This window comes from Typopeltis vanoorti, chromosome 16 (assembly GCF_054136105.1).
Source record: "Typopeltis vanoorti isolate ZY-2024b chromosome 16, IOZ_Tvanoo_1.0, whole genome shotgun sequence".
NCBI lineage: Eukaryota > Metazoa > Arthropoda > Arachnida > Uropygi > Thelyphonidae > Typopeltis > Typopeltis vanoorti.
This window is the reverse complement of record NC_143564.1, coordinates 38,624,569-38,641,597: the sequence shown is the minus strand read 5'-3', so window position 1 is coordinate 38,641,597 and position 17,029 is coordinate 38,624,569. Positions and strand designations below refer to the sequence as shown.

The 17,029-nt window shown below is 34.7% G+C and overlaps 1 protein-coding gene across 1 annotated transcript in view; it reads left to right on the top strand.

Moving 5' to 3' along the window:
• tweek (transmembrane protein KIAA1109 homolog tweek) overlaps positions 1-17,029 on the top strand; it is a 1,221,702-nt gene that overhangs the window by 120,093 nt on the left and 1,084,580 nt on the right. The window contains 1 exon segment of the mRNA XM_090406645.1: positions 353-478. Within this exon segment, the coding sequence (XP_090262771.1) occupies positions 353-478 (126 nt within the window).

Here is a 17,029-nt window from a genome sequence, read left to right as displayed (position 1 = left end):
TCTTACTTCATCCCATATTTCTTACTATACTGTACAACATATAATATTGTATTATTTTATGTAATTTGTTTACTGAAAAAATTTCTGATTATAGTTAAGAGTTCAAATTGCTAAAGAAATGTTGCGCTATTTCCAAATGCTAGAATTTTTCAAAATTATGTGCACAGTAGACAGAACAAAGCTATTTAATAAATTTATGTATAACAGTGCACATTTCACCTGAAAGACCAGCAATAATGCAAAGTTAATTTTTCTTTGATAATATAAAAAAGTAGTGTTTTCTTAATTTCAAAGTTTTTAACTTTTTAAGCATTTTCATAAGAAACATATTTACATTTTTTTCTGATTATAGGATTACCAACCATTATCCATTGTTAAACCATTTGAGGTAGGAGAAAAACGGCAGTGTGAATCATTTGATATAAGGCTAAGTACTCTAGCTGAAGCGACAATTGACATTTTGTTTTCAAAGGAAAAAGTAAGTTTTTTTTTTTTTTTTTTTAGTATACTAAACATTAGTAAATATTGAAACGAGTACTTTCCTTCTGATATGATGAAACTTTATAACACAGATTTTTTTTCACAGATTATTAAAGTGCTTCATGATCTGTGAAAGTACATGGAATGATTTAATGAAATATATTGAGCATGAAATTCATGAACTAGGGACATGCTGTATCTTGGATGATAGAGATCAAGATCACTAAGAACCCTTATTGGTATAGTTAAAATAATGCATGGTTTGTTAAATCAGGTTGTGTAATAGGGTTGTATGTTGTCCCCAGTGTTATTCATTATCTATATAGATCACATTATGAAGGAAAGTGGTATTAAATCTCATATCAAAATTGGAGATGTTAATCTCAGCTATTTACTTTATGCAGATGATGTTATACTTTTAAATAAATCTGGTACAAGTCTGCAAAATTCCCTAACTAAGAATAACTGTTGTAATAGTTTTGGTATGAAAATCAGCAATAACAAGATAAAAACAATGAATAACACTGAGGACAACATACAACCCTGTTGCACAACCTGATTTAATATCAAACCATCTTCTTGTACCTGCTTCAATTCTAACTGCTGACTTACAGCTTAAATGGAGATTATGCATTGCACTATAATATCCCATTTGCACCATATAATTGTAGCCATTTAAAGAGCTTTCCTCTTGGCACCCCTTGTCATATGCCTTTTTCAGATCTACGAACTATATTCCCAAGATTTCTTAACTATTTGTCTTAAAGTGTAAATCTGATCCTGACAACCTCTATCTGGCATGAATCCAGGTTCTTCTTTACCAAGCTTTTTGAACTTCAAGTATGGATATGTATCCCTGACTGCATTCCTGTTGAGAGTTTCTTTGCTGACATTGCTTGTTTCATTTAGCAGTCTTTCAAATACATTTCAGCTACCTAGACACAATTTTTAGTGAAGATGGTAAATTAAATATGGAAATATTATTCATTATTATTGAGAGAGACCTTTAGGGAGTCAGGGACTCATGAGGGAGGCCACATACTACACGCACCAGCTATCATACTTATTCTTGAATTTGTTTACACTGCTTGCACTCACAACATTCAGTGGCAATCCATTCCAATCACGCACGACCCTGTGAGAGAAAAATCTAGCCCTCATACCCTTCTTAGCAACATTCATTCATTCAGCTTCAAGGATGCCCTCTTTTCCTTTCCCCACCCTCCATAAATTGAAAAATTCCATCAACTGAAATACTGTATGACCCTTTCAGAAGTTGTATGTATCAATCATATCACCTCTCCTTCTCCTGTTTGCTAGTGTCTGCAGTCTACAAATTTTCGATCTGTTTTCATAATCAGTATTCCACAATCCTGATATCATTTTTAACACTCTTCTTTGCACTGTCTCCATTATATCAGAATCACGACAGAAACCAGGAGACCAGACCTGCGCACAATAGTCCAAGTAAGGTCTTATTAAGGCCTTGTAAACAAGCAAAATGACAACTTTATCTTTACATGTGAACATTCATTTCAGCATTTCAATTATCTTTTGAGTTGTGTTTGCAATCTTTGCTACATAACCCCGAAGATCAACTTCCTGTCTACTAACACTCCAAGATCCCTAGCCACATCAGTTTTTTCTAGCATAATCCCACCAATATAATACAAAATTGAATATCTAATCATGCCGAAGTGAATGACTTTGCATTTACTGACATTGAACTGACATCCATTTTCCCATGCCCACAATTCCAGCCTATTCAAATCATTCTGCAAGTACTGCATATCAGCCGCATCCCTGATTATCCTATGTATCTTTGCATCGTCAGCAAATACCTGTATGTTGCTTATCAAACCCTTCCCAATATCATTAATATACAGATTGAATAACAGTTGACCAATATCATTTTCTCTTTGACTCATAATCATAGTTATGAGTCATTGCAAACAGTGACCCCACTTAAGTGGGAGAAGCTGCAGAAGAAGAATAACAGTTGACCAAACACTGATCTTTGTGCTACACAACTGGTTACCTTAAATCTTGCAGACTCACATCCCCATATATCACTTTTTGATATCTGTCAGTCAGCTGTGCTCTTATTCACATTAATATTCTATAATATAAACCCATGTTCTCCAATTTATGCAACAGTCTACATGCTGTTCTGTCAAAAGCCTTACAAAATCCAAAAGTATCATTGTATATCCATTCCCCTTGTCTAGTTCAATGATAACATTGTTACAGAATGTGAGCAAGTTGCTAAAACATAACCTTCCCTTAGTAAACTCATGTTGCTCTTTGCAAAGTAGAGATTTTCTGTCAACCCAATACTGAATACGAGCTCTAACCAACTTTTCCGAAATCTTCACCACTACTCCAGAGATTGTGATCAGTCGATAGTTGGATACATCAGTCTTTATACTACCCTTGTACAATAGGATTGCCATACACTCTTTTCACTCCTTTGGAAACTTCCCTGTTCTGTGACTAAAATTGTATAGCCTGGTCAAAGGAAAAGCCAGTTCAGCTTTGAACACTCTTTTAGCACACATGCTGATATCTCATCAGTCCCTATTACTGAATTCTTATTCAGTTTTTACAGCTCTAATACCTCATACTCATACACCTGAGTTTCTTCATCTGAAAAGGTAGCAGTGAGCTCAATATTGCGTACACCAGGTTGATAGCTTTTAAGAAAATGTTCAGTCATTAGTTGAACTACCTCTTCTGCATCTGTTACCATCACCCAATATGTATTCAGAAGAGTTATTCTTTCATATTCATTCATTTGCTTTCCATACAACAGTTGTGACTATTCTAGCCTGCAGCTTATAATTTTCAAATTGGATATCATCTTTATGCACACGGTATTCCTTCCACATCATTCTTTTCTTACATCTCTTGCTTAATAAGATTATGATCAGTCAATAGTTGGACACATCCATTTGACTGATACTCTATGTATTCTTCGAACTCTCGGGACACACTGTGATATTGCATCATTTAAGTATTGTTTAAATGCTTCCCATGCACTGTCGATATTCTTCCCATCTATCACCCGATCCCATTCCATTGAACTCAGTATACTCCTCAGTTAGTCATAATTTCCTGCTTTGTAGTTCAGCATGTAACCTTTTCTGAATGGAACATTCATAAATTTATAAAATATATACACGTTTACACAAGAATATTATTTAATTTGCCAAATATTTCAGTCTGAATATTACAGACCATCTTCAGTGGCTACATAGGAATAGTTTTAAAAAACAAGGTGGAATACAAACAATTGATTATACACAAATAGAACGAGACGCGTGATGTCATATCGCTAAGTATTAAAAGAGTAAACATTTTTTATCAGAGTCATGATTAAATTAAAGATATTAATTCAGAAATTCATGTAATAATCTTAAATAACACTAGACTAATATAGGAAATTAAAAAAAAAAAAGTGTTATCCTGATTAAGGATAACACATTAATCAATTCTGATAAGATATAAAAAATACATATTCTGGCAACTTTGAAATCAAAAAAGGAGTAAGGCAAGGATCTGTCTTATCACCCTTACTGTACAATATATATAGTGAGCAAATTTTTAAAAATATTTCAGAACTGAAGGATGTAAAAGTCGGAGGTAGGAACTTCAACAACTTCAGGTATGCAGATGACACAGTTCTTATAGCTGAATCTGAAGATGATTTTCAAAACTTAATCACAGAAATTTACAACAGAAGCTTAGACATGGGACTAATTATTAACCTAAAGAAAACAAAGTGCATGATTATATCAAAAGAACCAATAAATAAGAAACTGAACATAGCTGTTAACAAAAAGAAAATTGAACAGGTTCAGTCTTTTATATATTTGGGACAAATGTTTACAGACAGAGGAAATTCCCTTAAAGAAATAAAAAGAAGAATAGAGATAGCAAGAAAAGCCTTTACTGATACGAAAACTGTTCTAACATCCAGAGACATTAATATAGACACAAGAAAAATATTAATAAAATGCTATATCTGGTCAAGCCTTCTCTACAACAGTGAAACTTGGACTCTAAATAAAGAAGCAGAGAAAAAATTAGAAGCTTTCGAAATGTGGACCATCAGAAGAATGTTGAAAATACCATGGACAAAGAAAATGAAAAACGATGATGTTTTAAAGAAAACAAAAATGAAAAGAACATTAATGAAAATAATTAAAGAGCGAAAACTTAAATATTTTGGACATCTAACCAGACAAGAAGGCATTCAGAAATTAATATTAGAAGGGAAATTGGATGGAAAAAGAGGGAAAGGTAGACCCAGGAGAATGTGGTTCGAAGACATTAAGGACTGGACTGGCTTGAATTACCAAAAATGTTTCAGAGCAGCAAAAGAAAGAAAAAGGTTCCGTGACATGGTTGCCAACCTCCTTCTAGGAGATGACACTTGAAGAAGAAGAGATCCTGATTAAACTTTCCCAAATTTTTGATACAGATATACAGTCATTACGATTCACGTTAGGACGTTGAAGTAAGGCCTCCACACTTTCTTTAAATAAATGTTCAAATTTATAGCGACATCTATGTAGGAGGCGAGTCTTAGACCAAAGGATGTTGTGGCTTGTTTCTATTCTGTGCTGAGCTAATCTGGATTTCTTGGGTTTGTTGTGTTGAATGGATGATTGATGTTCTTGAATTCTTTTTTCTATAGAGCGTCCAGTTTGTCCAAAGTAGGAAGGATTACAGTTGCAAGGAACTTGATACACACCAGGTAGAGACATAGTTGAGCGTTTATCTTTAGAAGAAAGAAAATGGGTGGATAAACTCCTTGCTAGATGCGGTCATAAGTTTGGATGTAGACACGATTGAAAGACAAAAAACTCATTTTGCAAGGCCTCCTAGGTTTTATGGTCTCCCTAAAATACATAAGACAGATATTCCTCTTCGCCCTATAGTGGATTGTATTGATTCTCCTACTTATCGCATAGCCAAATATCTAGTTAAATTATTGAAATCAACTCACGCCCTTTTTTGAAAAACTCTTCGGATTTCTTCAATAAATTGAAAAATATCGCATTACAACCTACAGATCTTATGGTTAGCTTTGATGAGAATCTTTATATACGAATGTACCTCTCAAAGAGACTTGAGAACTACTTGTCAGTCTGTTACCTGTCAAGACTCCAACATTATCAGCTCTTGTATTTCTATATTCTAAGACACTTTTTACCATATCAACCCACCTATATCTTGGTCTTCCTCTGGTCTTTTTCCTGCCAACCTGGCAGAAAACACTTATTTTGCTAATCTTTCCTCTCCCATTCTGTTTAAGTTACCATACCACCTGAGATTAGCTCTGCTAACACATTCCTGGATGCTAACAATGTCAAGTTAATTCTTAATATCCTCATTTTTACTATGATATTGCCATTGATGCCACCAGAATTACTTATATTCATACTTTATCAGTATTAGGGTGGATAGATTTCCATGATGAAATAATCAGTTAAACTTCATATAATGTACATTAGAATGCTTGATTTTTGTATGTTTCTGATATTCTGTATTGGGGAAGTGTTCAGTATTCATATAATCAGTAAAACTGCAATTATGACATTAAAACAGGAATAATTCTCTCCATTCTTTCAATGTTAAGTGTGGGTTAAGTTTTCAGATCCTCCAATAGGGTTCAGATAACCTTGTTAATTTCAGTGCTGAACCCAGTTGTGTGTTATTTATTACAAAAAAAGAACCATTTTCTCATGGTATCATCTTTGACAACACTCAAATTTCCAGACAAGATGAGATTTCTCTTTTTGAAATCACCCCGATATCAAGCCCCTCCTGGCATAAACACATCACAACCACTGCCTCCTCAGTTTCAAAAAAACTAGGATTTCTCTTTCACTCAAGACGTTACTTCACCTTTGAACAGTTGTTAATTGTATACAAATCACATATCTGCCTAGCTATTGAATACTTCTCTCACGTTTGGATTGGAAGCCCTAAGATCTCCCTTGAAATGCTTGACTCAGTACAGAGGAGGTCAGTTAGATTGATTTCTCACCTCACTCCTCCCACTTTTGCACAGGTGTTTAGTTTCTGCAACATGTGTATTCTATGAATATTTCCATGGTAAATGTTCATATGAAATAGCACCAATAATTCCCCTAATCACTACTGAGTCTGTTGGGACACATTCAGTTGCTGCCCAACATCCCTTCTCAGTGCACCTTGAAACCCAGAGAACAAGTTTCTTTTCCTCATCCTTCATCCCTGCTACCGCTGCATTGTGGAACATTCTCCCCCCCTTATGTGTTTCTGAAGGAATACAATATACAGGCTTTTAAATCAAATGTAAATAATCCTTTCTTTTAGGGTTACATGGTGATCAGCATTCATTTTAAAAATTTTATGGAATTTACAACCGTGTTAAAAAAACTTTTTTTTATTATCCTGACGTTTCGATCTTCACATCAAGATCATCATCTGGAGCGTACATAAATATACAGGGCAAGCTGAGTTACATCATTAACTGTAAGCTAGAGAAACAATGATTTGATCACATGTTATTCTACTGGCGTGACCTCTGGTGAAAAAAAAAAAAAAAATAATAATAATAATAATAAAATAAAATAAATTTTTACATCAAGCTAAATTCTATTTTACAATGACAAGAATAAACATTCTTTTAGATGGTTTTCTTTCAGAAACAATTCGTGTCCTATTTTTAGTATTACAATTCTTATTTTTGATTTACAATACTGGATTTTCTATGGTCCTGTTTATAGTTGTTCTTGGTGAGGAAGGTCGAATATATACCTTCCATATGTTTGGGATTTTTAGACCATCATTGTTGTTCAGATTGGGGTGGTTGATAATAATCTCACAGGTTTCCTTGAATTTCCATTCATACCATGTTCTAGTGTGATGTAGACAGCTGGTGGTTTTCCAGTCAGTTGTGTGTAAGGTATTCAGGGCATGATCAGAAAGGCCAGCTTCACCATAATTATTATATTTAATGTGTCGTTTATGTTCTTTTTGTCTAATAGGAATAGTGTGTCCTGTTTCTCCTATATATGGTATGTTGCAGGTACAATAAATCCGGTATACTCCAGGGTGAGCTAGTGGAGGGAGTGGGTCTTTGGATGAGTTGAGTAAGCTTTTTAATTTTGCAGGAGGTTTAAAGGTGGCTTTGAGGTTGTACTTTTGTAGTACTCTGTTTATTTTGTCTGATATTCCTTTAATGTAGGGAATGGTTATAGTTTTACTGTAGTCTGGTTTGTCTTTGTTTTTTTATTGTGGTTTTGTAGAGAATTTTTTATAGTGTTTTGGCTGTATCCGTTTTTTTGTAAGTTATTACTGATAATTTTAAATTCGTCTTTCAGTGCCTGTTCACTGGAACAGATCGTCTGAGCTCTGTTTTTTAGCATGTTGATGACACCTAGTTTTTGTGTTTGGTGGTGGTAGGAGTTTATGTGTATATATTGTATATAAATAACCCGACCGTAATACATGCGCAAAAAGCACATGTATTACGGTCGGGTTATTTTGTATGGCTAAACGCCTTCTACTTACAAAAAGAAGGCACAGCCAATGGCTCGCCATTATCCCCCCCTATTGCTAACTTTTACATGGAACATTTTGAGCAACTTGCCCTATATTCCTCCCCTCTAAAACCCAAAGTCTGGTTTAGATACGTTGACGATGTTTTCGCAATCTGGTCCCATGGCCGGCACACATTAGACACATTCCTTAGCCACCTAAACAAACAACATAAACGCAGCATACAGTTCACAATTGAAATTGAAAATCACAACACACTTCCGTTTCTAGATACACTTGTCACATGTCTTCCCTCAGGCAATCTTTCCTTCACTGTTTTACCGAAAACCGACACATACGGGACAATATATACACATAAACTCCTACCACCACCCAACACAAAAACTAGGTGTCATTAACACGCTAAAAAACAGAGCTCAGATGATCTGTTCCAGTGAACAGGCACTGAAAGACGAATTTAAAATTATTAGTAATAACTTACAAAAAAACGGATACAGCCAAAACACTATAAAAAAATTCTCTACAAAACCACAATAAAAAAACAAAGACAAACCAGACTACAGTAAAACTATAACCATTCCCTACATTAAAGGAATATCAGACAAAATAAACAGAGTACTACAAAAGTACAACCTCAAAGCCACCTTTAAACCTCCTGCAAAATTAAAAAGCTTACTCAACTCATCCAAAGACCCACTCCCTCCACTAGCTCACCCTAGAGTATACCAGATTTATTGTACCTGCAACATACCATATATAGGAGAAATAGGACACATTATTCCTATTAGACAAAAGAACATAAACGACACATTAAATATAATAATTATGGTGAAGCTGGCCTTTCTGATCATGCCCTGAATACCTTACACACAATTGACTGGAAAACCACCAGCTACCTACATCACACTAGAACATGGTGTTAATAATTGATGGATTTTTTTATTGAGGAGATTATTCATAGAGATGATCTCTGTTTCTAACAATTATTTTTTTATTCCGAGTGTACCTATATGTTATTATATGCACAAGGGTTCACTCCAATTGGTGCAATGATCTTAACTCTTTCTTTCAGAACCCAAATAATCACTGACTCAAGACCAAAATACAAAATAAACACATTTAATAAAACAAAAACAATATATATACACTTCAAACAACTTTACATAACTAACTACAAATTAATTGGATCCAAGGCCATTTAAAAATAAACTTACACTTAAGACTAGACTAAACACTTTGTTTGCACAATCACAAAAATGTTCATAGCCAGTTTCTTTCTCTGTCAAGATCCTTTTCAGAAGATATATGACTCTATTCTTCAATTTTACAGGATCCTTTCTCATCACTTATGTAACACACATTAATTCTTCCTGACTTAATTCTGTCTCTTTTCTTCAGTAGAAATAATAGTCAGATCTGGCGTCCTTAATACAGATGAAACTTCCTAATCAGAATTTTCTCGAACATTCCTTTAGAACGTAAATAGTAAATTCTTCTTTTATTCACTAAATGCTTATTGACAGTCTTAACTCTTCCAATTAAAAAAACCTACAGCTCTACGATTCCCTTTTTGGAATCTACTATAAATCTTTCAATTAGTGTTTCCTCCAATATTCCGTTTAAAATGCATATAGCAATATTTTCTTTTATTTATCCACATACTTATTTTACATTAAAACTTAATAGTTCCACGATTCCTTTTTCGTAATATACTATTAATTTTCCTCCGACTGTCACATAAAAAAAACTTAAGGTCCTCCAAACCTAAATATCTGCCAGCCTGTGTTCTAAATTCCTTCCGAACGCTCTCTTGTTTACAGCTGTTACTCCGATACCGAATGCTTTCTTTGTCAGCTGTCAATCACAGATCAAACTTCTCGGCGAGCATGCACATTCCTTGAAAATGACAAGCGAGAAACTAGGTGTATAATGGCTGAAACCATATTTCAAACCATAATAAATTTGTTTAAAGTAACACAACTATTAAAATCCGGTAAGTACATTAAATTTTTAACTGCTTTACATATCACTTTTAACAAAACAGTTTCCATAACGGGCACATCACAAGTACCGACAATGCGTGTTATGAAACTAAAACTAATAAACATTTTAACATAAACAATTCATAAAAATATTCAAAATTTTAATTATGATTATTTTTACAATGGTATGAACGGAAATTCAAGGAAGCCTGTGAGATTATTATCAACCACCCCAATCTGAACAACAATGATGGTCTAAAAATCCCAAACATATGGAAGGTATATATTCGACCTTCCTCACCAAGAACAACTATAAACATAACTGTAGAAAATCCAGTATTGTAAATCAAAAATAAGAATTATAATACTAAAAATAGGACACAAATTGTTTCTGAAAGAAAACCATCTAAAAGAATGTTTATTCTTGTCATTGTAAAATAGAATTTAGCTTGATGTAAAAATTTATTTTATTTTTTTATTATTATTGTTATTATTTTTTTTTTCACCAGAGTTCACGGCAGTAGAATAACATGTCATCAAATCATTGTTTCTCTAGCTTACAGTTAATGATGTAACTCAGCTTGTCCTGTATATTTATGTACGCTCCAGATGATGATCTTGATGTGAAGATCGAAACGTCGGGATAATAAAAAAAAGTTTTTTTAACATGGTTGTAAATTCCATAAAATTTTTGAAACAAATGTAAATAAGTTTCTCCTTTCACAACTCACTACCTACACATGGTACTAACGTACTATAGGTTGATTAGCCAACCTCTCATGTATGGGCTCAACATTAAAGGAGAAAAAATAATAATTACAAGAATGGGATTGTAACATTTGCTGATAATATTAACATCAACAGATTCCTGGTATGTATACTAGAGGGGTATATACAGCATATGATGGGAGTACTAGATGAAAAGTTTACATTACTACCAATATCAAAGATAGATTTCCTCCAAATTAGTCTTATCAGCTAGGAATATTGTCAGATCTTATATTTTGGTCTTTTTAAGTATATCTAACCATATCATAATACCACTATTCTTTTTCATTCCATCCTGACATTGGACATATGTTTTGCTTATCTTTCCTCTGCCATTCTGTTTAAGTGATTATACCACCCGATATGTGTACTTACTTTGCTCTGCTCATATACTATCAACTTATATAATCAACTTCCTACTTAGGGAAATTGATTCATCTCTCTGCGATCAACTGTTTTACTTCTGACCCAACTCTCAGATACACAAATTAAAATATACAGCTAGTTTAGTGTTTGGACTTATTTTTCTTATTCTATATAAATTTATTCATTTGATATCCCCGATACTAGCTTTGTTTATTATTCTGTTATATGTTTCCATATTTAATTTGCCATCTTCATTAAAAATAAATAATGACATGATTTGAAATGTATTACTTTTTCTGTATCTCTATTGATGCAGTTGATGTTTTCAGTGTTTATACCTATTTTCATAGTCCACCTTTTTTTTTTTTTTTTTTGCTGATTTTCATGTCAGCAAGAAAAAGGTTCTTGCAGTTATTTTCTTATTTAAAGAATCCAACTGTCTTGTACTGGATTTATTTGAAAGTATAATCCTCAAAAAGTACAGCTGAGATCAACATCTCCAATTTGGATGTCAGGTTTGTTGCCACTTTCCATCTTAATGTGATCCATATGGAGATACTGTGCATCCTTGTCTTATACACAGTGAATTACGTCTTCCTTTATCTCCATAAATTCTAATTGCTGATTACTTATAACTTGTTATAAGTTATAGGATGTTTCCTGACCTACAAAACTTAACAGATTGTTATATTCCCATGATTTTTCAACTCTTAAAATTAAAATCTGATCTAGACAAACCCCTGTTTCGCCTGAATCCAGCTTCTTCTTCTCCTCCAGTTTCTCTTCTGTAACCTTTTTTAGCTTTTTCTCAAGTATATTTTTATAAATTTTATTTAGAACATACTGTAACTCACATTTAGTTTTATTTCTCTTTTTGAAGATGCGTATTTTTGAGATCTCTAATCGACTCATCTGGAATTCATCTTCTGACCATGCCTTCTGAATCATGCAAGTCAGCTGCTGTAAAATTTTTATACCTCCATATTTGAGGGTTTTTGGTTGAATATCATTTATTCTAGCTCACTTCCAGCATTTCAGATTTTCAATTTTTTCCTTCAGTTATTGTTGTGTACCCCTCATTTCATTTCTCCTGAATACTTTCTCCCACTGTTCTATCATTTGTTGTTTAATTTAACAATCTTCCAATCTAATTACTCTAGACATTTAGGATATTATGACATATGGTTGCTCAGCGATGTTTCACACCAGTCTTTGCCAGATGGTCCTATTGTATGCTTTTTCTATACACTTCAACTCTCTGCTGGAACACTATCTCTCCATCTTATCTATTGGTCTACCTTTTCCACTTTCTTTTACCAGGAACTTTACTTTCTGTTATTGTTTTGAGAAGTTCTCCTTCTATCCCTTCAGGGTGTCCAAAGTATTTCAACTTTCTTCTGTCAGTATCCTTAAGCAGCCTTAAAGTTCTGCAGATCCTGTCTAGCACCCATCCATTTGTCTGCCTTTCAGTATATGATATCCTCAACAGCAGCTCAAAAGCAGCTATCCTTTTCCTATCACACTTCTTTGGGCTTCAAGTCTCACATCCATAAGTTGCTGTTGGAAAAACAGCTGCATCCAAAATCCTCAACATTGTTACTGTGGAGATTGATCCATCCTTCCAGATTTTAGACAAGTCTCTTACTGTTGTTTTAGCCATTCCTAATCTGTTCTGACGTCTCCTGAACAGCAATTCTTCACATTAATAATGGATCTCAGATATTCGAACTTGCTAACAATCTCATTTCTTTCTCCATTAAGGTACACTTGTTTCTCAGGAGCATTTCTGTCTATATTTGGTTTGAGAACCATAATCTTTATCTTGCCTTGCTAGGATTGAGCTGAAGTCCTTGCACTTCGCATCAATAATGTTAAGCTCATACCTGGTATGTTGTATCCTTTCTCTGATTAGTGCAAACGAAGTCTTGTAGTATATTCTTTCGGTTGTTGTTGTCTTGTCCTTTGAAGAGTCTTAGATGTTTCCGTGTGCTCTTTGTACTGCTTTGGCTATGTCTGTGATTTTGTTTGTATAGAGCTGTTGTTCAGGATTAGGATCTGTTTCTTGCAAGGCTGCTGTAATTGCTGGACAGGTAAAGATGTGAGTGGTTGTCAGTTCAGTATTGGGGCAGTTGTTGCAGTTTCTATATGTTCTCGTATCATCTGTATTGATCTTCATTCCTCTATAATGTCCTGTTCGTAGTCTTGCTATCGTGGTGGAGGTCCTTCTGTCAGCATTGATCTCGGGAATTTGATGTTGTATCACTGATTTCAATGGAATTAGTTTAGCTTTTGCTAGTGCATTGGCATCAGCAAGAGTTATCATATGAGTTTCTTGGTTGAGTTCTCTGGCCTCTTTTGCTAATTTATCAGCTGCTTCGTTGTGATCAATCCCTACATGAGCAGGAATCCATTGTAAAATGCAACTTTTACCTAAACACTTTAGATGATTTAAGAGTTTATGGATGTCTTGTGTGAGCTTGGTATTGCCATTTTTGATTGCCTCCATAGCTGATCTTGAGTCACTGTAAATTATAATTCCTTCAGATTGTTGAGTTGATGATAGATTTAAGTAGGCTTCTAGTGCTTTATTTATTGCGTAGAGTTCGCTGGTAAAATTGGAAGCGATTCTCCCAGATCCAACTTTTATTGAAAGTTTTTCACCTTTCGGGAGTAGAAGGAGAACACCAGCGCCTCCATTAATCATACTGGTGTCTGATGATCCATCGGTATAACAAATAACCTGTTTGGAGGATGAAAGAAGGTTGATGGTATTTAGGCCTTTTTCTTTAAGCATTTCTTTTGGTTCTTTTTTTGTACAGAGTTTGGTAAGGTTTAGATTTATGGAGGTATTTGAAGGTAAAGGACTGGAAAATAGAGGTTCTTTGTTTATGTGGACATTTAGCTGATCAAGACCTATTTCTTTCCTGATAGTGTCATCATATTGTAAAGTCGATGATCTGTGAAGTCTGCAAATTTGGTTCCAATGTTCATAAGTTTTTAGGGAGATATGATCACTTTGGTAGCTTCTGATATTATTTATGAATTTTATGGTGGCAAATTTTCGTCTGTCCTCCAGCAGGTCAAGCCCACATTCCTGTTGGGCTCTGATGTTGTTAGTGGATGAGACTGCACCAATGATAATCTTGGATGCTTTTGCTTGTATTTTGTCTAGTTTTTTCTTTACCGATGAGGCCGAAGGTGACCAGATAGGTGCTGCATATTCTATTATTGGCCTTATTAGTGTAGTGTAAGTAGTTTTGAGGATTTTTGGTTTTGCACCCCAATTTGTTCCACAAAGCCTTTTCAGTATATTTAATTTTTTTAGAGCTCTGTTGGAAGTGTTAGAGATGTGCTGTGCAAAACGTAATTCCTGATCAAGCGTAATACCAAGGTATTTTGGATTTGTGACTTTTTCAATTAGCTTGTTATTGATCATGACTTTGGGATTGTAGGAATGTCTATTTTTCCTGTCTGTACTAAATGTACTTAGTTTTGTTTTGTCTGGGTTGATTTTGAGTTTGAGTTCGTCTGACCATTTTTCTAATCCTCTCATGGATTTGTTTAGAATTTCCTCTGATTCTTTGATTTTAGCACTAGTGTGCCAGATGGCTATATCATCTGCATAGCAAGTTACTTTTGTGTCTTCTGTAAGGTAGGGATGAATATTATTGACATATAGAAGGAATAGTAAGGGACTGAGTACTGAGCCCTGGGGAACACCAGCCCAGGTTCTCCGCTCTTTTGATATTGCTGCATTGATTCTGACTTTGATCTTTCTTCCTCTGATGAAATCAGCAATCCAGATTAAAGCGTTTCCTCTAATTCCAATATCATGTATTGTTTGTATTAATTTTTTGATCCAAACACGATCGAAGGCAGCAGTCATATCAAGGAATATGGCAGTTGTCTTTTTTGTTGGTTTTTCCTGAAATGAGTCTATTATTGTTTGGCAGAAATGGAATAATTGATCTGTTGTCGAATGACGAGTTCTATAAGCAGTTTGGTAGTAGTTGATTTTCTTATTTTTTGTCAGCCAGTGCATAAGCCTGGAGTGTATGATTCTTTCAGTAATTTTACAAAGTATGCTAGTTAATGCGATAGGTCTGTAACTTTGACATTCTGCAGCATTTTTGTCAGGTTTCAGGATGGGTACAATAACTGATTTTTTCCATTCTTTTGGAAGTTTGCCTGTTCGCCAAGAGGTATTGAGAATGTCCAGAAGTTGTTCTTTGGCATTTTTGCCAAGGTGTTTGACCATATGACCAAAGATAAGATCATTACCAGGGGATTTATTAGGTGCAGTTTTCTCGATTGATGAATTTAGTTCACTTAGTGTAAATTCTTCGGAGAAGATGTCATTAGTTTGGTATGTTCTTGCTTGTTTTAGCATTTTACTTGTGAGTTTATTGAGGGGCTTGTCCTCTCTGTTATACTGAAGTTTGGAGTTGTTTGAATAGGTTTTTGCCAGTGTGTTTGCAATTTCTTGATCTGTAATAGCTTGTTTCCCAGCATTTATGATGAAGTTTGTTTTCTGTCGGTTCTCTTTTTTGATATTGTCTAGGATTCTAATAATGTTCCAGTGTTGGCTGTCTTTTCTTGGATCCAGGTTACTGCAAAGTTCCGCCCATTTCTCTTGTTTGCACTTCCAAATTTCCTGCTCTATTTTGTGTGTTATGTCCATTAATTTCTTTCTGTAATCATCAGTTTTATTAATTCTGAATTGTTCATTGATATTGTCTCTTTCTGTAATCATTGAATCAATATTGTGATCTTTCCAGTATGGTATCCAGGTGTTTTTCCGCTGGCCTCTTGGTATTGTTGCTTTGGCAGCTTTACTGATGTGTGAAGTAGGGATTTGTAATTTTCTGTCGAGGTTTCCAGAGACAGGTTTATCTTGACAGAGGCTCTCCAAGGTTTGAGTAAACCTTGTCCAGTCGGCTTTTCTGAAGTTCCACGTCCTTTTGGTTTGCTGTTCTTGTTCAATCTTGAAGTTTAATGTTGTTATTATGGGTCTGTGGTCACTGATGGCATTTCCCAGAATTTTCCATTGTGCACTTGATGCAATACTATAATTAATGGCTGTGATGTCAATAGCAGATTCAGTTCCCGTAGTTTTAGAAAGATAGGTGCTCTGTCCATTGTTAATTGTTGTGAGTTCCAAATCTGTAAAGAGGTCTTCCAATTGTTGACCTTTATGGTCTAAATTGGGGGAGCCCCACGTTGGGCTTTTTGCATTTAGGTCACCAAGTATAATGGTTGCATCAGTTAGAGAATCGCTTAGCTTTTCAATGATGTCTGTATCAATATTTGTATTATCAGGATGGTAGACGTTTGTGATTGAAATAGAATGGTTTGGTAGATGTATTTCAACAGCTTGAGCTTCCGTTGAACTGTCATTATTTAAATATTGATTTAGGGTGATTTCTTTGAATTTGATTTCTGGGGTCTTCAAAAGGATAGCAAGCCCGCCACCTGTTCTTTCTTCTCTATCCTTCCTAAGAACTGTGTATCCTTTGATGTTGAAGTTCAAATTTTTATTTAGTTTTGTTTCTTGTAGACAAGCTATATGGATATTATTTTTATAAAGCATGTATTTGAGTTCATCCATTTTTCTCTGAGTACCGTTGATATTGAGTTGCAAAATGTTAATATGAGTCCTCGTAGCATATTTATCATCAGGAGCCCGGACTGCAGCCCCAGACGCGTCGGCTTCCCCGGACGCAGTAGCATTGGTTGAAAACTTTTTATGACTCTTCATTAGAAAATGGGTGCCGTTGCCACGTTAGTCACCTTTCGGTTGTTGCAGATGGGATATGTCCTTTTACTACTAAGAACGTCAGGATGATAGCAAAATCTCTACATCTCTTCAGAAATGTAAG